General features: G+C 40.1%; 1 protein-coding gene across 7 annotated transcripts in view; it reads right to left on the reverse strand.

The window, feature by feature from the left end:
* Sorcs1 (sortilin related VPS10 domain containing receptor 1) overlaps window positions 1-23,814 on the reverse strand; it is a 469,029-nt gene extending 445,215 nt beyond the window's left edge. For 6 of the 7 annotated variants that reach the window (XM_048807293.1, XM_015494770.2, XM_015494769.2 and 3 more), the window contains exon 1: window positions 23,229-23,814. In XM_048807293.1, coding sequence (XP_048663250.1) covers window positions 23,229-23,786 — 558 coding nt within the window. In that variant the 5' untranslated portion in view covers window positions 23,787-23,814. The remainder of the gene's footprint in view (window positions 1-23,228) is intronic. The other variant, XM_048807294.1, reaches the window with a different exon arrangement.

The following is a 23,814-nucleotide window of genomic DNA, read 5'->3' on the forward strand; positions in this document are numbered from 1 at the left end:
AGGGTAAACAACATCCATCTCCCCTGGCAAAGTTTCTCCAATCTAATTTGTGTAATTACCTATCTCCCTAATGATGTGCTTGTTTACAGATTAATGCCAAGAATCCAAGCACAGAAATAACATTAAATCTGACGAATTAAATTCCCATTTGATTAAATCATCTGGATATCCTCTCTTTCCTTAGAGAGATATTACAGGTATAATGGAGCATATTTAAGTCACCGGTTTTGGAAAGACATATCGTGATTTTTAAAATTAGAAACTAAGCTGGTAACAGGCCGAGGTGTGCCCTTAGTTTTAGCTTTGCAGAAGGAAGCCTGGCTTGTTTGGAAAATCTCAACAAATCTGCCAAAAGAAAATGCAATTTCCATTACTGTTTATCTTTCTAAAATCTCTGCAAATGAAATAAGGACACTGCCACCTAGACCCTGTGGTCAGGTCCTGCAATCAGCCAGTGACTTAGTCGTGAGCTCCTGGCAAGGCCTGGGGGTGCCAAGGAGATTGGAAAGAGAGAGGGGTAGAGAAAAAGGAATAGCGAGTGAATTCTGACACATACAGTCAGGCCCTTGCACACACAAAACTCAGAGCTGAGAAGATTGCAGCATAAGGTAGTCCTGTCACAGGTGACTAGGATGCTCAGCCACAGCCCTCAGGACAAAGCATAACCAAGCCACACTGTCTGCTCTTCTAGTAAGATCTTCTTGAACTACGTAGAGTGACTTCACAATCCTTTTTAAGATAAGGGAAGTCACCAACATATAGTCATAATAATCCAGACATAAGCTAATAATAGTAACTGAACAATACTCAGCCCCTCTGGGCACCTAAGCAAGCACCAAGTGCTTCATCTGTGATCTCCGACGTGTATACTGCAACACTTCTGTGGAAACACTATTATCAGTCCCATTTTGCCTCAGATGAAATTGAGGTCTAGAATGTTATGTCACTTGTTCAAGGTCATCTGGCTTGTAGAAAGTAGAGGGATTCTCAAACCCAGCTCTATGGGTCTCCAGGGGTTAAGAAAATCTTCACATTCCATTCCTTTCTCTGAGCAAAGTCAACACTGAAGCACCATTTAACCTAAATCCAGTAATTAAATAATCTCATCTTGATCTCATGATCATTCATATTTTTTCTTTTTTGCCATTCGAAGAGAAAATAAGTATATGTCAGTGTTTAGCCGAACATACAATAAGTACCTCAACTTGGAAAACCAAAGTTTCCTTGCAAAATCTGTGAAGTTAGCTCTGCCATCAACATCATAATTATTTCATACAGAGTGATTCCAGCAATACAGGTGCCAAAGAACACTTTAAAGTATGCATTATGTTAAAAGTTGTTAAAAATTCAAACTTCTAATTTCATGACATATGCAGTTTTATTGTCAGCAATAGTTCCATACTATCATTTTTGTACTTTGCTTCTTTCTTGTTGACTTGTAAGTGTTGAGTTTTCAAATAAATGAGCAAACGTTTGTTCTTATTGGACCATGTTGTCACCGACTGAGCTAAATCTCTGAATGTTCTTAGTGAATGTCTATAATGCTGTTTTTAGGTGAAATGCTTTCTACAAGCTGCCTTCAGTAGGATATCTTTATTTTACAAAGGCTAACTGTCTTACCAACATTTGTGATGGGAAATATATACATATATATGTAAAATATATATTGTACATATAGGTATATTACTGCAAAAAAAAAAAAAACCTGTTTTCTGGACATTCAAAAGTACTTCATCTCACCAGGCATGGTGGCACACCCCTGTAATCCCAGCAACTCGGGAGGCTGAGGCAAGAGGACAGCAAGTTCAAAGCCAGCCTTTAGCAGATGAGCAAGACACTTTGAGATGCAGTGACACCCTGTCTCTAAATAAAATATAAAAAAGGGCTGGGGATGTGACTCAGTGGTCAACCACCCCTGAGTTCAATCCCCAGTACCAAAAAATATATCCTCTCAGTAAGGTCATTCAATATCCCAACTTCTCATACACAGTACTTAATTTGGGCTGGGCACTAGAAAAATGCTTTACACACATGCTCACTTGTAATAGTCAGGTTAACTTCACTAGCTGGGTACGAGTTCATTTTATTTATTTATTTTTTCTTTTTTAATGATTTTTTTTAAAAAAAATAAATGACAGCTGAATGCATTACAATTCTTATTACACATATACAGCACAATTTTTCATATCTATGGTTGTATATAAAGTATGTTGACACCAATTCGTGTCTTCATACATGTACTTTGGATAATGATGTCTATCACCTTCTAACATCCTTGATAACCCCCTGCCCCCTTCTTTTCCCTCCCACCCCTCTATCCTATCTACAGTTTGTCTATCCCTCCCATGCTCCCCCTCCGTTTCATTTTATAGAAGAAGAATCTGTGATGGAGAAATGAAATAACCTGCCCAATATTTTCCCAACGAGCAAATAGCAAAACTGGCAACTCAAACCCACCATATTATACTGCCCGTGTTTTGAGCCCTTTATGGAAAACCAGGGCATCCACACTCTGAAGCCCTTCACGGTATATTTAGTTCAGCCTCTGCAGTCCTCAGATTTCTCATTTGTAAAATGAGGGCACTGGAGGGAATGATCTCAGATATTTTTCTGCTTTGTAAGGGACACAACAGAAACCAACACACAATTACCAAAATCAGACTGGTGGAAAGCAGGGATGAAATTGTCCAGCAAAATCCCAAGTGCATTCCAATTGAGTCTGTAAGAACCTATACTGAACATGCCTTTGGGCAAAGTTTAATCTTAGCCACTTTTCCAGAGATGGACATCCACAGAGAGGAGGTGCACATACACGTTAGTTAGTTTCACCAATTAAAATTATTACTCTCTCCTCCAGGTAAAAATACAAACTTCAACATTTCTCCAGCAGTAACTGGGAATACTGCGAGTACTCTCCAAACTGAGAAAGTATGCAGTGTGCCCAAAAGGGATTATTAGACTATATTTCAAGAAGGTGGGAGTTATATAACACAGACTTGCTTTGGGGCAGTATTCAACACATTGATTAAAAATTATTCCTGGCTTTTTATCATGTAATAAAAAGAAGTTATTATTATCATTACCATTGCCTAGCTGTGTGCATGCAGAAGTCCCCAGCAAAGCAGCGTGGTGACAGCCATGGGGTGGAGATACCCCTTGGGTTCCTAGTTAAGGGCCTAATTGGGTCTATTTTAAAGGCTGGTTGTAGCAAAGAGGAATTTTCGCCTTTGATCACGACTCCCCAGATGCCTGGCTTCATGCTGAACTCAGAAGCTTCCGTAGCACAGTCCCACTGAGGCAACTATGCTGAGGCAGCAGGACCATTTCCTGTCTGCAGCTCATCTCTAGGCTTCCAGGACTACTGCACAGGTTTGATCTTCTTTAAAACAGCCCCCATTCTCCCATCCTCCATTTGCAGAACTATGAGAAAGCAGTTCTTGACAACTCAAAAACATTTGAAGCATCCTCATTCTCAGGACTGGAGGAAAACTGGGAAGGAAAAGATATAGGGACACTTTATATTATCTTCCACAACCAATGTAATCCCTTCCATCTCCTCTGGCTTTCATTCCTATTTAATTCTAGGGAAATGGCTCCTGTTTTCGTCCTCTGGTTTGTGTTTCCCAGGCCCACCCTACATTTTCTTGTGTTGCCAACTGAAGTCTTTGGCAAAGGTTGGGAAGGAGGACAGATATTAAAACGTGAGCTAGAGAGACCCAGATTCTAGCAGCGTTCCTACTGGAGAACATTGGATTATGGTGGGAGCTTGGTTTTTGTGGCACAGACAACCTGTGCTGCAAGCAGCAGCTGAAACGGTAAGTGCTGTTCTTATGTCAATGCTCAACTGCCCTCAAAAGATACTTAGATAATTTTCATCAACTGACTCACCTCAAACACCAGTATGGATGGGTTTTGTGTTAAGCATGGAGACTAGAAGAAAATAGATATCATCTGTCCCTTAAAGCTTCTTAGCATTCACTTGAATATTTATTAAATGCCACATGTATGCTCAGCAGATTTACCCACAGCCTATATGTATAAAATGTATTTGTGCACTGGTCTTTATTAACATTTTTAGTGTACTACAAACCCATCCTTTCTGGTCCCACAAAGTCTCCTCAGTCATTAGTACTTTATCCTACTGTCCAGTTTCTTCTCCCAGCTCTTCTTTAATGCCATTTCATCACCAGATTATAAGTAAGATGGCATTTGAAGGTGTACAGAATGGGCATCAACTGAACTATGGTCCACTATGGCATTTTCATTTTGAAGTGAAGGAAAGAGGCCCAGAGAAGTATAATGACCATCATTAGGAACACAGGAAATGTGTGGTGGAACTGCAGTCAAGACCCATACGCCCTGACTATTAGCATAGGCTTCCTTCTATGGAGCTTCTGGCATGGCTGAGGTTACATACATCATGCTTCCAAGAGCAAACAGAACATGCCTAAGATGACACCAGTATGATCCACACTTAGTGAAGTATGTGCATTGGTCTGTCCTCTGTGAGGTTACCCAGAAAGAGGGTGTGTGACCACCACAAGGCGCTGTCATCACAAGGCACCCATGGTCAGGCCCTTAGCTGCTCTCACCTATCTCACAAATGGGCTCAGTGGATAAATGAATTTTACAGCTTTCTGACTGGTCTTTCTCCGACTACTAATTCATTGACACCGTATGTTTTCTCTTACAAACTGATGATGTCACTCCCTACTACCTTCAGAATGAAGTCAAAACTCAGGTCTAGTTTGCAAGGTCCTTCATGGTATGAGGCCAGTTCTCCTCTCCAGTTTCCTCTCCTTCTCCACCTTCCACCCTCTGTTCCCCATACTTTCATGAGCTGCTCATGCTGTTCCATGATCTGTCACATGTGCAGGTCCTTCTACCCATAGCATGTTTTCCTCCCTTTCCCATCAAAACCCCCCTAATATCCTTTATATTTCCCAGAGACCTCTAGCAAGTCTTTGCTGATACCATTGCCTTCCCCACCCACTCTGGCTGGAGTTCCCTCCTTGTAAATACCTGTGTATGGCAGGTACCAAATTACATTTCAAGTATTTATTTCCTCCCTTAGACTGTGGGCCCATTGAGAAAAGAACTAATTTGTAGTCTCAGCCCTAATAGAAAATTAAGGACATTGCAGGCTTTATAATAACAAAACAAAAGGTCCAGAGTTAGTAAACAAAACTCAAGTCCATAAGGCTTTGCTGACCATACATGAGGGTCAGCCATGGCACCAGGCACATGATCTCACCATACACAAGGCATACCCACAGAAACATCACCTAGGATTAAAGATAGAGCATGATCCTGAAGCTAAGGGTCTCTGCCAAACAATCAAGATCCCTGGGCTGTGCCTTAGTGAGTACTGAGCAGCGAGCATCTGAGCCCCAACTGGGGAGCCAGGATCAGCACTGTCTAATAGGGAACAGCTCCACCTGCTGAATTCCTAGGCATTTTCTTCTATCCCTTCGGCACAGCTTTCTTCTAACCTAATAGGAGTGGTTACAGTTTTTAAGAAATGACAGGATCTCAGTGGGGACAGAGAGGCATTTTGTATTCATTCACTTGCCTGTATTTTGTACAGGATTATAAGGATATATGCATGACAAATATCCACACCATCTATTAAGAAGGAGGAGAAAAAAAAAAGAATGGTTATGTCAATATTCCAAGGCTTTCTGCAGTTCCTCCTTTAAAGAATTAAGTCATCAGGATGTGTGGTACTGTTTAATCTATCTCCCTCTTCAGCAAGGTGGCAATGATCTCAATCCTCCAGTGGAAGAAGGGGGAGGTGTGAAAGCATTCAGATCTCTCTACTCATCCATCAGTGGGATAAATACCAATGCAAGTGTAGGTGGTGATGAGATGGGGTGAGCAATAATGGAATGGATTGTCTGGAAGTTACATCTTGGACAAACACATGGAGCATTTCTTTGTGGCACAAGTTAGTTGAACTACCAGGAATACCAGGAAAAGCAAATATTGCTGAATTAAATTGCCTAAAAAAGAAAATGAGGAGTCTGGAGATGGGCCAGAGACCAGCAATTTCTGGGAAGGAAAGATTTCACCAGTCTTCCTAGACTGTCAGATTATAGAAATGGGTCTTGTCTAAAGGATGTAAAAGCCATTTATTATCCTGGTTTTCTGTCTTGATAGTGGTCCAAATACTGCATTTTGAGAAACTTTGTCCTACACTAAATCACTGTGCAGATAAATTTACCTGCATGCATCAAGTGTTTTAATGAAGAAAGAGAATAGGTCTTAATTATAAACCCATGATTTTGTAAACAATCTACCATAAATAAAATTTAAGCAGGCCCCCCAAAAAGAAAGTCCATTAAAATACAAACAAGTTGGCTACAGGGTAGTTTAAATAATAAATCAAGGTCAAACAATTCAAGTTTATTCTGACTGAATTAAAGCAAATTAGCTCTTAGGGTGAAATACAGCAGCTTGCACACATTCAATCTAACCTAAACAGTCCCTAATTTGCAAAAAGAATTCAAGGACTCCTATTAAAATCGAAAAGGAGCATTTTCCAAGGGAGAGAAGGAGCTATTATAGAAAGGAATGATCCCAAATTCTCCATTAAATTACTATTATTTGAGCTCTACTTTTAAGTTAGTGCTTTAGCTACTACTGGATTTTAAATCGTTCTATCATTTTACTCTTAAACACACAAAATGTTTGCTTAAGCATATCATGGGGACAAGCATCTTGGTTTTCACAGAAAAGCATCACTACATTGTTAGTATACACTTATTAATAGAATCTTTCTCAAAATTTGAATACAAAGCAAAGACACTGACATAGCTGATGATACAGATGCAGAGACTAGAACGGAAATACACGCGTGGGTAAATGTTCTTCATGAACACTCACCATACTAATTTACTAATATCCATGGTAAAGAGTAGCTAAACACATCTCTTGATAAAGATTTCTGTGAAGACATTTTGACACTATTTTTTTTAATTTTTTTTTTTAGTTTTTGATAAGACATTTATTCTATTTATTTATTTTTATGTGGTGCTGAGGATCAAACTCCGTGCCTCATACATGCTAGGCAAGCGCTCTACCACTGAGCCACAGCCACAGCCCTTGACACTATTTTAATCATGACAACTAGTACTTTGTTGTCTAAAAATGCTTGACTTATTATAAAAAATGTTTCTCCTTATTTTGGTGAATTAGCTCCTAAAGAATGAGTAAGTTTGTGGAGTTCTGCGAAGCTGGGCTTCCAAAAGGTACCTTGAATCATAACCTCTGAAACCTTAGAGAGTCAGTGGACAGACCACCATGTACCAAGACCATGAAGGGTCAGGGTTACTACTGGTTTCACCATCATTAAATCCCCAATGTATGGCTAAGCCTGTTATGTATTAGGTACTCAATTAATAATCATTAAATATAGGAAAGACCTGAGGTTATTTGAAGATAATATGTCATAATGTTCTAAATAATGTAGAATATAATGGTGAAGAGCTAAGTAAGTCTTTTTGACCCCAACTACCCCCAGATTCCCAGCTCTTCATTCTACCATCTGCTATATAATGTGAGCTTGGATGAGTTACTTAAGTACTTAACCTAGAAGGTCAAGGGAATAATGACTATACACACTTCCTATTGTACTTTTGTTCATAGTTTTCAATTCGAGGGAATAAGAACAGTACCTAGTTTCTATTGTTGCTGATATGTGCATCACTGCAAATAGTATTTGGCCCATAGTAAACAACCAGTAAGTGTTGGTTATTATTATTTTTAACTATTGCCCAGGTCCTCAACAAACAGCAGTGTTTCCCTGCCTTTCATTGAAATCCTGTCACTCCGAAACCCAGTTGGAAAACCCAATGACTCTCAATTTGCCCCTTCAGAGACATGTGCCTGAAAGGAAATATAGATTTCACCCCAAATCCTTTTCTCATTGTCATCCTGCCCTCAGTTCAGTCCATCATCGCATTTGTAATTTTCTCTCTCACACAATGTAATATGTCCTCATCGTTTCTCAAATATTCTGGTCCTGCCTGACTCTGTATCATGGGGGCTGGTTCTCAATTTAGCTCCTTAAGTTAGGAACATGTAGTTATTTTCTCCCTCAGGCCTGAGGCAACGCTGGCCCCTACCAGCCAGCTGGATGGAGCATCAGGCTTCATCAAATCACATCCTGACCCCTCTGCTACACGAAAGCTGTGGCCTCCAATGCAATTTGAATTATTTGGTCTGAATCTAGGCTTCTCACTCTCTCTCTCCCTCCTCCTGTCTGTCTAATTTTGGGCCACTTTTCCAGAACAATTTGGATGAGGCAACCCAGATAGTTTATACTTTATGAATCGGGACAGTGAAACATATCCAGGCAGCCTATCTTTACGGTATATCCATCCTGAGTATTAATCTTCTATACCCAGAGAAGTCAATAAAATAATCCTGTACTGCTTTAGTGTTCTGAAAAAATATATGCTTATTAAGCATCTCCTATGTGTCATACCCAGGTATATAAAAATGAATGAGATGAAGCTCTGTCCTCAAGGAATTCACATAAAACAGATTTTATTTAGGGTTTGGAGAGTGGCATAGGAAGGCCGACCCAACACAGAAGATTAAATTGCTTTTCATCAAATTCAGGTATTTCTTCTTCTTGGGAGTAATGGAGAAATTATCAGAAAGGAGGTAATATCCAAATGAGGACGTAAAGTATTTGCAATAGTTGTGAGCATGTCTGCCTTGTAAGCAAAGAAACCAAATCAAAGGACCACTCTCAAATTGGCCTGCAAATGACAACTATGGGATCTTCATGTACCTCACTGCTGACATCTTCCCCAACCCTCTAAATCAGGGGTTGCCCAACTTTTCCTGCAATGAGTAAGAGAATGGATAGTTTAGGATGATGGGCTGTAGAGTCAACTATGCTGTTGTACCCAAGCAGCCACAGACAACACGGAAATGAGTGAACATCTCTGTGTTCCTAAAGCACTCTACATCAAATTATGTTTATGTGTTGCAAAATATTCTTCTTCTGATTTTTTTCAAGTTACCTAAAAACGTAGAAACTATTCTTAGCTTGTGAGCCATATTAAAACAGGTGGCAGGCCACGTGTGATAGCACACGCCTGTTATCCTAGGGGCTCAGGAGACTGAGGCAGGAGGATGGAAAGTTCAAAGCCAGCCTCAATAACAGCAAGGTGCTAAGCAACTCTGTCTCTAAATAAAATACAAAAGAAAGGCTGAGGATGTGGCTCAGTGGTTGAGTGACCCAGAGTTCAATTCCCAGCAACCCTCTCCCCCCCCCAAAAAAAGGTGGTGGGATGCAGATTTGGCCTATGGGCTGTTAATTTGCAAAACACCACCCTAAACCACCTCAAATCTTACCTGCAACAGAAAAGTAAATTTCTCTTAAAAATACTTTTAACAGAGGGCTGGGGGTGTGGCTCAGCGGTAGAGCACTCACCTAGCACGTGTGAGGCACTGGGTTCAATCCTCAGCACTATATAAAAATAAATAAATAAAATAAAGATACTGTGTCCAACTACAACTCAAAAATATACTTTAAAGAAATACTTTTTGCAGATATTTTCAAGTCCTACATATAGGTTAAGAGGTACTAGGGTGCTTATAAAGTTGGTGAGCTTTTAAAGCAAATAGAATCTTCTTCTCCTTTCCCAAAGATTTTAATCTAAACCAAATGATATCAAGAGAGCTTCATACAAGAAATTGAACCAGGGCTTATGTGACTATAAAGGAGGCCATTCCTACTCTTTGGGGACAAGTCATTTATGTATCTCAGGATATATTTAGCATCATCCAAAAAAGTTTATTATCAAGTCATTTTTGTCTTAAAATGACAGAAGTCCTGAGTTAATTCTTTATTATGGTAGCACAATATGTTAGGTAAAAATTCCTAAGTCACAATACTCTGAAACCAGGAGTGGACCTTGTAACAACATCTCAACAGCAATCTGTCTCAGTGTCATGTTCAAGGAAAGAGTGGCAGTCAAAGGCCAAAACAGCGTGTCTTCAACTTCTCAGGGGCCAGTGAGCCAGTCCTAAGAACAGGAGCTCCCTCTGTCTCTGGCTGTATCTCTCTTCACCAGCTCCCTCCTGTCTTTAATTTTTCTTATATTAAGAAAGTACACAATGAGGATAAAAGGGGTGAACCAATGAAAAGCTAAGTTTATTTCCTGGGAATTTTCTATGTATTTGATTTGTATATGCTATGTCCTCTGGGCAAGATGGAACTAATAAAGTCTGGATAACATTGCTGTGGAATACTCTACTGCTTTGTCTCACTGTCTTAAAAACATCACACTCCAATAATAAATGTTGACCATTTTTGGTAAGTGTGAACGACTTTGTCCTACTGCACATCAATCCCCATACTGATTTAGGAAACATATCCAAGAAGATGACAAAAATACCCACCTTTAATTCTTTCAACGCAGAAATATACAGAATATCTTGGGAGGGAAAAATCTAACCATTGTTTACTTAGTTAATCAAATGTTATTGTGATGAGAAGAAACAACAACATTTTATAATGTGTGTGTGTGTGCATGTGTGTGCATGTGCAAATGTGTATGCATGCAGGATGTGTGCATGTGTGTAAGATTTGGGGGACGATTTATCACTCTGAAAAAGATTCCTTTGTCTAGTTTAAGGCTAACATCTTTATAGAACTTTCTAAAATGAGGAGTCCAATTTGATATTTTAAAATTGGGTTGGCCTCAGTTCCAAAGGGACACTGAGACAAAGAAATAAAGGGCCATCATAATGACAGCTTGTGGACAGTGCTAATAACTTCAAATGAACCCAAGACCAAAAAGATGGGTAGTTAGAAGCAGCTTTCATAGGCTTTCCTTCCAACCCAATTTTGTCTGCAAAATTCCTAATCTTGTATAAAACCCTAGCTTAAATATCATTTCCCTTTAAAACTCTGCTCCTGCTTTCAGGCAAAATTAGTTGTCCCCCACCCCTCTTTGCTCCCACAGAATATAGCACAAAAACATATTATAGTTATTATGCATTTATCACACTAAATTGCAATTAATATGTTTATATATCTGTCTGGGTGCACCAGAATATGCACCTTCAAGGATAAGGATCAAGCCTTATGCAACTTTGCATTGCCAGCACTTAGCACAGCTCTGACACAACAGTCACTGAAAGCATGTTTTAGTATTTTTATTATTAAAAAATGCATACCCATGTTAAAAATTAAAAACAGCACAGACTAGTATAAAATGAAAGATGAAAAGCTATCTTTTCACCATCCAGATGACCAGTCCCACTTTCCAAAAGAAAACACTCTTGAGAGATTCTTAACACACACTGCTTGCTCTTCACACCCTGCTAACTTCTGTAATTCTGGAGGCCACTGCCCATGCAATGGATGTCCATGCTAGCCACTTGACATGGCTGGGTGCAAAATCCCTCAAAGCATAAGGGCAGAGAAACTGTGCACACTAGGAAAGGTACAATCTGCTTAAGACTCAGATATACTCTGTATGTTTTTTTGCGTGTGTGGCAGTAGGGGTCTCACTGGGCATGTAATCCTTTGCCCAGCTATTGCTAGGTACTTTTTATGACTTGACTGTGTTACAAATTCTCTCCACTCAATGACATTTTTCCTCTCTTATTCTCATCTCTTACTCTCTTTTTTTGTGATTATCTCCATGATTCTACATGCCCCCATTGCAACACTCTCTTTATCTTTCAACATACCTTTCCCTGTCTGTGGTCTCTCTGTATCCATCTCTAATTTTTTTTTCTTTTTCCTCCTCTTTCTCAATCTGCCTCTACTATCTGTCTTGATCTCTGTCTCCCTTTACCTTTCTTTATCATTCTCTCTCTCTCTTCTCCCTTTCCATCTCCCTTCTTCTCCTTCTCTGTTTCTTTCTCTCCTTACATTCTATCAATGTTTCCATTGCCCTCCCCTCCCTCTCTCTCCCTTTCTGTCTTTTTATCTCTCCTTGTTGGAGATCTCCTTCCACCCAGCTCTCACAGTCAGTCAACATCCACACCATGGCTTTCTGAGCCTATCCAATATTTCACTTTTTAGAGTAGAGGTTTCAATGTTGCACATCGGTGCCTGTGTTGCTATGGATTCACACAAATACATGGGGCTGCATATCATTATCGTGTATGTTTTATATGTACACACCTCACATAAAGATGGAAACCAAGATCAAGACAGAGGCTGAGATCTAAATGGAAAGATAGGAGATTTTATTAGGGAAGTGGAGGTCACTAGAATTTCTGGAATGTGTAGTCAGGTTCATGAAATTAACTCCAGAATTCTTTCCCCAGGCAACAATCAACAAAAGGCTTGGTTATGTGTGCTGCTGTGTACCCAGGGGAGAGGCACTGTGATTTGCTTCTGCTAAAGCCCTGTGCACAGGACTCTCTCCCAACAAAAGTGATGAGCAGCAGAATGGGTGACGTGAATGTGAGCTCTTTGTCTGGTTTAGTTTCCAGGAATGTTCAGTTCTCACAAGGCCAAGTTCAAAAACGTGTTTGCTCTCTTTTTCATTTCTTTTTTTCACTTTAAAAAATAACTACAGCAATGCTGTTTGCTGAAAAACAACAAATAAAGTAGATCAAGGTTCTAGGGATTTGACCAGAGACCCTGCAGCTAATAGAAGAAAAAGTAGGCCCAAATTTTCATCGTGTTGGATTAGGCCCTGACTTCCTTAATAAGAGTCCTAAAGCACGAGAAACAAAATCAAGGATCAATAAATGGGATGGATTCAAACAAAAAAGCTCCTTCTCAGCAAGAGACAATCATTGAGGTGAAGAGAAACCCTACAGTATGGGAGCAAATTTTTACCACAAGTACATCAGAGGCAGCACTAATTTGCAGTATATAGAAAGAACTCAAAAAACTTAACACTAAAAAAACAAATAAACAAACAAACAATCAATAAACAGGCTAAGGAACTGAACAGATACTTCTCAGAAGACATACAAGCGAACAACAAATGTATGAAAAAGTGTTCAACATCTTTAGTAATTAGAGAAATGCAAATCAAAACTAAGATTTCATGGAATCCCAGTTAGAATGGTAGTTATCAAGAATACAAGCAACAATAAACATTGGCAAGGATGTGGGAGGAAACGTACACTCATACATTGCTGGTGGGACTGCAAATTGGTGCAACCATTTTGGAAAGCAGTGTGGAGCTTCCTCAGAAAACTTGGAATAGAACCACCATTTGACCCAGCTATCCCACTCCTCAGTCTATGCCCAAAGGACTTAAAATCAGCATACTATAGTGACATAGCCACAATAATGTTTATATCAGCTGATTCACGATAGCTAGACTATGGAACCAACCTAGATGCCCTAGATGAATGCATAAATAAACTGTGGTGTATATACATAATGGAATATTACTCAGCATTAAAAGAGAATAAAATTATGACTTTGCAGGTAAATGGATGGAGTTGAAGAATATTATGCTAAGCGAAGTAAGCCAATCCCAAAAAACTAAAGGTTGAATGCTTTCTCTGATTAGTGGATGCCGATCTATGATGGAAGGGGGCATGGGAAGGATGGAGGAACTTGGGATTGGGCAAAGGGGAGGATGGGAAGGAGTTATGAGTACAGGAATGATGGTGAAATGAGATGCACATCATTACCCGAGGTACATGTATGGTTGCATGAATGGTGTGTCTCTACACCATGTACCAGAGAATTGAAATGTTGCACTCCATCTGTATATGATGAACTGAAATGCATTCTGCTGTCATGTACAACTAAGTAGAACAAATAAGAAAGAAAAAAAAAACAACCAAAAATTAAAAAGCACTTACAATCCCAAGATTCATCATAATCATATGCAAACATTTTGAGTCATACACTTCCTTTATTTTTTTATAAAAAATAATTATTTTATACTATATAATAACTGAAAAAAATTGAGCCCATAGTATGCTTAGGTATTTTTTAGGACTTGGAGTAGATGAGAAAACAACATAGACAAAACAATCTCTGAATTCATGGGCCTTAGCTTGTACTATCTGTAATCTCTCTCTTTTTTAAAAAACTTTCCTTTCTGGCATTTTGTGATGGCTTTCCAATTCAAAATATATATTTATGTAATCAGTTTTTTAATGGCCTCACTAATCTACCACACACTTGCACAAGGTCCTAGTTGTTTGAACAATATGAAAATCCAGTTTCTCCCAAACTAATACCAAATAAAACAGCAAATATTTAGTAAGCGAGTATTGTGTATCAAGAGCTAGAGATATTGAGAGGGATGCCAAAAACATTAGGAGAGAGTCCCAGCCCTCATTATAAGATAACAGAACTGGAGTGAAAGAGGATAAATGCATAAACAGAAGCAATATCATGAGCAATGTATCATAAACATCTTTAGTAGACCACAGTTTAGCACAATGAATATTAGGATTAATAGTAACAAAATCATGATGATAATAATAAGCAGATAACTCGGACTGTTTACTATTTGCCAGATGCTTCCTTAAGCATTTTTATATATAGTATTTCTTTTAATCATCAAGTAGCCATAGAAAAGTGCACATTAATATAATCATTTTACAGAGAAGGAGACTAAGGCACAAAAATACAAAGTTAATTGCCCAAGTTCACTATCTCATAGGAAGAGACCCAGGATTTTTACACAAGTCACTCAGCATTATGGTATATTTTAAATGAAGCACTTCTTGCCACCAAATTGGGTACTCTCTGTGTATCCTGGTTGTGGGACACCAAGGAAAGACAATTTCTTAGGATACACTGAATGACAGAAATATTGCCTGGAGCCCGTGTGATCGACAGAAAGCTGCACCAGATCTTCACCACTGGGAGTCAGAGTTTCCACTAAAGAGCTGATAGAAGCTCCAGACTTCAGCTTTACATGGGAGAAAATAAAGCATACCAACACAAATTGAAATTGTACAGATAATGGAAGAGGTTCATAAACTCTTGAACTCATGTGCAAATCTTAACGAAATGATTCTTAAATTTGAGTGAGCCTGAAGAATTCCCTAGGGAGTTGGCAAAACATATAAAGATTCTTGGGGCCCTGTTTCCCATCAGGGGATTCAAAAGCAAGTCTCATCAAGACAGTCCCCTGGGAAATGCCTACCGTTACTTATGAGAGAGCCCATGGCTGTGCAGTTAAAATCTCTGTATCTTTCCAGTAAAATAAAAGTCAGGATAAGTGGGGCTATATATGAGTTTTTTAAATTATGTGGTTGAATGTGTCTAAATTAGCCTTTTTCCCTTTTAGGATGTTGATCAAGATTGCATAGTGGGAATTGCTGTGATGAGGGAAAAACCTTTTACTCTTAATGCCAATCTACAGTCCCCTGCAGAGGCCCTGGAGCAGAAGGATAGATTGTCCATGATTGTGTGTCTCAATCGCCCCTGCACTCTGATTAGGGGAAGATGACTAGAGGCATCAATCCATTGGCTCCAGGGCACAACATGATTAGCTGGTTGTCTGATAACATGATTCTTATTAGCACTTTCTTTAAAAAGCGTACAACTTGTCCACACTGTCACTCTAGGGTCATTAGCCAGCAGGGAGAAACCAAATAGCACATCCCACACATCCTCCAGAGATAACAAGATGACACATGTAACTAAGCCCAGGCGAGCCACTCATAGGGATGGGCAGAGGTTAGGGCTTTGATCCGGCTTCATCATGGAGAAGCTCATTTCCAAGTAAAATGTCATCGTTCCACGACCCTGAGAATGGGGTAATGTGACAGAGAGAGGCCCACATTGTGTCACTCACTCCAAAACTTTCCTTACCACCCCTCTGCACTGACTTGCGGACTTATGACTAAGACAGTGAAAAAAATAAACCTATACAAAGAAGAAGGATGATCTGGTAGGAAGAGTTTTGGAGCCAGAAAGGGACAAAATCAAATCCCAACTCAGCCACTTCTTCACCAGGCAACCTTGAGCAAGTTCTTTAAGTCTGGACTTCCATGGCTGCAGACGGAGGATGACGGTACATAGTTTGTAAAGGCATTGTGGGGACTGAGTGAAATAATTTGGTGTCCCAGAACATACTCCAAGGAAACCGGTTCACTAAATTGTGGTTATTGACGTTACTATTAAGACAGGCTTCTGTGAGCATCACTGTGTCTTAACTAGATACAGGGAGCTGTCCCTAGAATTCAGCAAATTCTCCTTTGCTTCCTTCACCCCAAAAGATAAAAGTGAAAAAAAGCGAAAGCTGGTGATTCAGTGTATTTTTGAGCAAGTAAAATCCATTAGTATCAGCTGGTACTCCTCCAGTTTGACTAATGCTGCTCCAGAATGCAACATTCTAGGTTCCTTGATTGAGGCCATGTTTCATCCTATTTTTAACAAGATTTTACCTGCTAAGACAGTTAAAGACAGGAAGAGGTGGCCATATTCCCTTTATCTCCCAATCCCCTATTGCAATAAACCCAGCCATAAGTAATCTCATCTCTGAAATCTATTAGCAATAGAATGCATATGGTGGTAAGACTGCCAGAGATCTCACTTCCAGAAAGTCCCATTGTGTCTTTTAAGATCATTTTTCAAAGGCTTAAACAATACCAAGAGCATGACTTTTGGTGAGGCCACCTGCTCTGCAGCCTAGTACAAATATCCTGAACAGCTTGAGCCTGGAACTAGCATTCATGTCCTCTCCTTCCCCTACCTACAGTATAGAATATGGGCTCCACAACTAATCCGCACTTCTTCACACAAGGACAAACCTATAGACGCAGGTGCATACGCTTTGCCCAACCACGAGGCCAGGATACCGTTGTTCTTATACCTGCCTGGGGTGGACCAAACCAAATGGTTCTGACCTTCTGCTAACTCAACTGCTTAACAGGAACAGCTTGGTTTTGGACATGTGGACAATATTTGACTTGCCTATCTTATAGAATTGTAGTGAGAATAAAATTTGAAGTAATGGAAGTAATGTTCCAATCTTTGAAAACGAAAGCATTTCGCAAAGAGGAAAAAGGGCTATATCTGATCTAAAGTGGCATAACAATATTCAATAGTGCTATAGAAATAGACACAATATCTTTTATACACATGTAAAATCTCACATAGAATTTGCTGCAAAGCATTCCTGTCCTCTCCTTCCTTCCCCTACCTACAGTTTAGAATACGCTCTATTCTTTCATTATAAACCTTGCACAGTAAGATTCCACCTTTGTGTCTTGCCAGCTGTTTGGCGAGTCCATCAATCTCATCTGAGCAGAGTTGGTGCTCCCCAAGAGTAACCTTATACTTTCATGGAACCCATCCACACCTGGTCCTGACCACAGCCCTTCTCAGCCATCCCCTTTGGCCCTGTAGAGACACCATGTGGCCAATTTCCCTTCCACAGGGTGCATTCTCCCTCCTCTCCAGCCAGTTCCAGAACAGAATTGAGACATACACAAAGACTGGACAAATATTTTACATACATTTAGTGACTTCACATAAGCTGACAGGGAGCCAAATTAATTTATTCCCCAGGTAACCTGGCCTGTGTGTTTCTGATCAAAAATTAAACAAAAGAAAACTCTTTTGTAAAAACTGCAAGTGGAAAATGTCAAGGTAAAAATGAAACAATGATGAACCCAGCTGAGACTAAATGTGCAAATAAGGGCAGTTGTGTCTTTTAGTGGGCTCACAGGTTTTTATTTTCTAATTGGCCTTGGAATATACCCAAGCTTATTACAAAATTGGTGTGCATATTTTTTTGCTCAATAATACTAATTTTAAAACTATTTCTAAAAATAAAAACATTAAGCAGAGTTTTAAAATAACATAATTTTTAATTAAAGTAGTACTCTCCTGGATATAGATAGTAATGTAGGTCTTTTCTCTTGAACTTTATTCATGTCATCCATTCAGCTCAAAATTCCTTTTCCTAATCTCCAACCGTTTCTTAAAATTTTCTCTGTATTTCAAGGCTCCATCAAAGTTCCCTCTCTGCAATAAAGCTTGAAGACCACCCCTGCCAAGAGATTTTCAGCCGTCACTGGAACTCCTCAGAGAACACACATCCCTCACTGTCTCTTAGTAGGAGCCTTTGGGTTCAGGACCAAAAGCCCTTTGAGGGCAGGATGATTTCATTGTGGTGCTCAACTCCCAAATCGCCCCATGCTAGTGACTGATGGATATAAGGAATTCAGTAAGTATTTGTGGAATTAAAAGTAAATAAAATTCATGTAAGGCTCTCAGCATCCTGCCAGCACACAGAAGTCACTCCTGACATGTGTGCAATTATTATTCTCATTAGTAAATTGTATTATTCCACCTGTTTGTGTAGCCTCACTTACAAAAGAGTTCTTAAGGCTCCTCTTTTAAAGGATGTGGAGAGTTCCCTGAGTTGATATTCGTGTCAATTTACTCTAGAAAATCCCACTGAATATCTAAGAGATGCTTACTTTTCAATTCACTTGAGTCTTTTTCTCCCCTTTGATTCAGAGATAGCATGTTCCTCAACATGAAGAGGTCATGCAAAAAACCTATAAACTGTGTTGTGCTGAAAATCTATGTGCCCAGATCTACATGAATACCTTCTTAGATCCAAAAGTTCTCAATTTTCCATAAACAGATATGTACATGAACTGTGAGAAAAGGAAAATCATGTGAAATGAAAAGTTTGCTCACTCACAGGTCAAAAATGTAGGTCATTATATTATTTCTCCATCCTCAACACTCCCAGTACTATCACTTAAATGTCACAGGTACCCAATACCTTACAGGTTGAACAAAGTATTAAATTAATTTTAACATGTAAGGGAATTTAGTGGTGTTCTAGTCTCTTACTGTCACTTCACAGAGGATAAAAATGTTGACACAAAATTTTAACGTGCTTTAACTATATACACAATTTTTGTATACAGTCAGGAATATAATCCAAGGTTTGTAATTTCCAGTGAAGAACACTTTCTTCACCTAAAAAAAAGTACCATTTATTGAGCACTTACTATATACAAGGCATTTCCCTTACCATATCTGATGTCAAAGCTTCAGGAAAAGCCTACTGAAGACAAACTTCATTGCAGATGAAGAGACTGAGGCTCAAAGAATTTAAGTGTCTTGATAATGGCAAGGAGAGTCAAGGTTTGAACCCAAGTCTGTTTGTTTCCCATACTACTACCTCCAGTGTAACCTCACATTAGATTTCATTAAAAGCATAAAATATCAATCAGAGAAGGAATTGTGTGGGCTTGCTAAAGAAAGCTAAAATCTTTTTATCATTTTGCTTAAAAAACAAAAAGTTGGGTCAAAACAAACAGTCTACCAAAATACATAGTTAAATCAAGCGTGTGATTCCAAACTCATCTATAAGATCAGATTTGTCATTATTTATTCCTGCAGAAAAACATCTGAAAGCTGAGTGATCACAGGTTACCCTCATCAAATCACCAGAGGCAGACTGCATGTCTTAGAAAGATGAAGAGGTGGGCAGAAGAGAGAAAACCAGATCACTACCTGAGGTAAAGAGCACCACGCGGCAGGCACATATTGAAATCCTTGCTTTTCTACAAGGAGACAAAGCTTCCAGCCAAGAGCACATCCTCCCCACCATCAGAAATCAAGTCAAAAGAGGATGACTTTTCTGAAAGGTCTGAGTTTTTCTGTCCTGCTTTAAAGTCTACAGGACAAGTCATCCTATAGGGTTTTAGAGTTGAATAAACCTGAGTGCCAGTCCCGCTCTTCCCCTGAACTGCTGATTCCTCTTAGCAACTCATGTAGCCTTCCAGAGCCTCAGCTTCCTCCTCCATGTAATAGGAACAAGAATACCTACTCATGACGTTTTCATGAAAATTAAGTGAGATGATAAATGCCAGGCATCGACCTGGCCCCTCCTTGGCACTCTGTTTACTAAAGTTCGATGGTAAATGTCAAGTGCCAGGGCAATTAAAGGCAAAGAGATCCATGAAAACCAGCCAAATCACCATGTCCTTTGATAAATGCAGCATTAAAGATATCATAAAGCCAACACATAAATCAAGTAAAAGCTTCTGCTAACAAATCTTTTAACACTATTGCCAGTGAGAAAGAGGGGGAGTGGTGAATTGAAATATTAAAATTAACTCCAGCATAAAAATATGAAGAAGAGATATTAATGCTCATTACCTATTACCTACTTACTACCTACCAAGGATTTTTTAAAAATTTGTAAGTGTAGCACTTTGAAATCCCAGGGAAATAAGGAATAAACATATACACCATCATGCACACACATATAGACAAATATATTTTTAAAACTCTAAGGATTACTATATAAATTTAGATCAGGGCACAGCATGCCTGGGATGAGTAGGGTAGGAACAATATGTTCTTCCTTACGCACCAAGCTCATGACAAATGATTCATACCCAGCACCTTTCATGCCAGAAGATCCCCCCAGGTGTTCCACCAACTCTAGCAACGGTTTCCATCAAGCAAGAAGACTGCAGTATAGAGGAATCACATCCCACCCACGGATGAGGCAAAACAGTCATGTCTTTACACAACCGCACAAGTCCAATGGCTGAGGGGGCAGAAGAGAGAGGGAAGTAGGTGAGTGAACAATCTAGAATCCCTCACCAGTTTGACAGGCAGCCTATAATTACCATACATTTGTACCTTGAACACAGGTGTTATTGTAATCAGAGGCTCTTCTTAGCATTGTTTTTTTTTTTTTTTTAGTTAAAGGTGAGACAGTGTTAGAGGATCGATTTCCTGTGTCCCTGAATGGATTTATAAAAAGATGGGAGCCCCCAATTTTGCCCTTGGGTTTAAGTTATTGGACTTTCATTCTGGGGGGATGTGAGAGAATTCCGAATAAGTGTAAGGGGTATTCTTGGTAATTAATTTGATAGCCACTGCCCCCACTTTAAAGATGAGGTGTTCCATGCCCAGAGCACAACAGACTTGTAATGGTCAAGCCACAAATACACAGCATTAGAACTCTATAGTCTCTGCTCTTTTTTTTTTTTTTTTTCAAAAAGTTGCCAGAAAAGTTTCTTTCTGCCTTCTTTCCCTTTAAAAGCATTTTAATCTTTGTGTCTCCTATGAGTTTGGTCCAGAAAAGTAGTACTAGCTTTATTTTGGAGATCCTGGATAAAAACTGTTTCTCTTCTCCAATATCTGCATGCATACATTAAATATAAAAAATAACAATTGTGTGCAATGAGCAGGGAAGGGACAGGAGAGGAGAGGGGTGATATCATACAGAATAAAAGACTTCAGAGGGTAGAAATCTCATCTCATTAGTTAACAGGATTGGACTGTTCAAACCTTAAACACTCACCACCTTGATTGTTTTCCACATTACCTCAGACTTGCCTGCATATTTTAAGCCTTGACCCTAATAAGCCATACTGGACTTATAAGCACCATTTATTAAAAAAATATATTAAGGGCTGGCAGTGCTTTCTGCCATTTCTTAAGTGGAGGTTAAAATTTGCCAAAGATATATTCTCCTTTTCTTACTCTTTCCAAGATCTTTCAAGACAGAAACTAAAGTAGAGGTCTAGTGGGTAAGTGATTTTTTACAGCTCGAATTACATTAAAAGCCAAAAATATCTTGAGTCCAAAGTTTTTTTTTTTTTTACTTCTTAATACAACATGATCTAACATGTCTGATGTGTTTAAAATCTCCCCCTAACGCCAGAGCTGTGCATTCATCACTTAAAGAAGGTGAAAGTTATTCCATCAGTCTAAGAAAATTCAAGTTCAAATTGCAGAATTAATTTTTTTGGCCATGATATGAAAGACATGATAGTTAAGGTACAGGATGAGGGCAAGGGTGTTCAGGTTTGAAAGGAAAGAATTTCATCTTCAATTATTTGATTAAACCACTCCTAAGAACCATATAAAAACCATAGCCTCTGTCACGAAGTCTGCATTGTAGGGAAAACTCTGCTGGTACTCTCAGGACAGAGACATCAATTCAAAATACTTTGTATCCCAATTTGCCTTAGTACAAGGAATCTGTGATGATGGATCATATTTTAAAATGCTCACAACTCTAATTAAAAGCCGGACAATGAGCACAATAGACAAAAGTGACAGTCGACAGCGGAAATATCTGGCTTTTAAACCCCCACAGAAAACATTTCCAAAGGTTGTAGTTTGCATAGACTGTGCACCTTACAACCTCTACAACCCCAATGACTTGACTGAAGCTGAAACTTGGATTTTTTTTTTCATTTTATGTCTTTGATTTTTAGATTCTTCTTGTCTATTCATGGCAGCTCAAAGAACTTTCCATACTTTTAAATTGTTTTGGTCAAAGCTAGTTCTTTGGTATTTCAGCTCATTGAAGTTTCTGGGTTCAGTTGAAACTGTAATAGCCCCCTCAGAATGCAAACACACAGGGTTTTCAAAAAATCTAAAACCTTCCCTGACATGACCACGCCATTGTACCCCCGAGTCCTCTGGAATCCCCTCTTGGAATCCAGCAATCGTTTTCCTGCCTTCATAACAGAAATGGCAAGTCTTTATTTGTGCTCCTCACTAGAGGAGGTCAGACACTGGGGGAGAACAGGGAGCTGTTGTCACTGGCATATATCTGATCTTCCTGAGACTGATCATGCCAGAGAACAACCACTCTTTCATGAGCTGGAAAGCCCCAGCTCTCAAAACACACTTGCTAGTGCTGTTAGAAGATGCTGGAGAGTTCCTGCCCTGAAACTTGCATCCACTCGGTCCCCCAAACAGAGAATCCAATAAAGGGCACCTTATATTCCCCTGCAGTTCCCCCATCCTGTGAAGAAGGGGTTAGGAGTGCCACATAAAAATAAAATAAAAGCCCCCATATATAAGTCTTCTTGATCAGACTTGAACCCATCCATAAGTCTAGCAAGTAAAAGGAAAGTCACAGTCACTTGAGGCACTGTCCATTTGTCTGGAAATTTAACCCTTTCATGCCTACACTGAGTACTTTAACCCCCTTGTCGGCCTGATCTTCATTCTACACACCTATACCACCAAAAAGAGAAAAAAAAGAAAAAGAAAACACTAGTAAATAGGGATTTGCTGCTCAGTTGGAATCTTCCTTTGGGATGTGGAGAGGGCTCTGATGATTTGGGTAGGAGAGGGAGGTGGAGGTTAGCCTCATAGTAGGTTATATTAACTCCTGAGGGAGGAGGGCAGAGAAGACTTCAGTTTGCAGGATCTCACAAGACCCATTTCCCCCAATTCTCCATCAGACCAAACAGTGGACTTTAACCCTTTCCATCTTTCACTCCTTTGCCCCCAGTCCCCATCTACTCACGCTGCTGTTGTGGCCGGACCAATGGACCATGGCTTGGTTGTGTGCGGAGTCTCCTGTCAGTGCAAACGTGGTGCTGGTCAGTCTCAGCTCCTCCATTCGGAAGCGGGTGGCTTTGTCCAGGTCCCGCTCCCGAGTCCCAAGCTCTGGCTGCCCTCCATCCCTCAGTACTCCCCGGGGGCTCCTACTGGAGCCCTCTACCCTTTCTGCCTTCTCCTGAACCGCTCCACTTCGTCTCCTTCGGCTGGAGCGTGCGGCAACCGACACCGACGCCCCGGTGCCCCGGGCCCGCTCCAGGGATAGCGCTCGGTCCCCGGGGGCCACTGCAAACAGGGGGCGCACAAGAAGCGGCAGGGGCGTGGCAGGAGCCCTGCCTGACGGTCCTTGGTGGAAAAAGCCCCCGGGGGTCGTGGTCCAGCGTCCAGCCGAGTTGGGGTGCGGTGGGGGGCAGCAAGAACCGCTGCTGCAGGCGCCCGGGGCGCAGAGGACCAAAAGCCCCGCTCCGGCGAGAAGCGCACTCAGCCGGGCTGCGGAGCTGCCGCCGGCGCCAACTTTTCCCATCGCGGGAGCAGAGAGGAGCGGAGAAGGG

Source organism: Marmota marmota, unplaced genomic scaffold, assembly GCF_001458135.2.
Source record: "Marmota marmota marmota unplaced genomic scaffold, marMar, whole genome shotgun sequence".
NCBI lineage: Eukaryota > Metazoa > Chordata > Mammalia > Rodentia > Sciuridae > Marmota > Marmota marmota.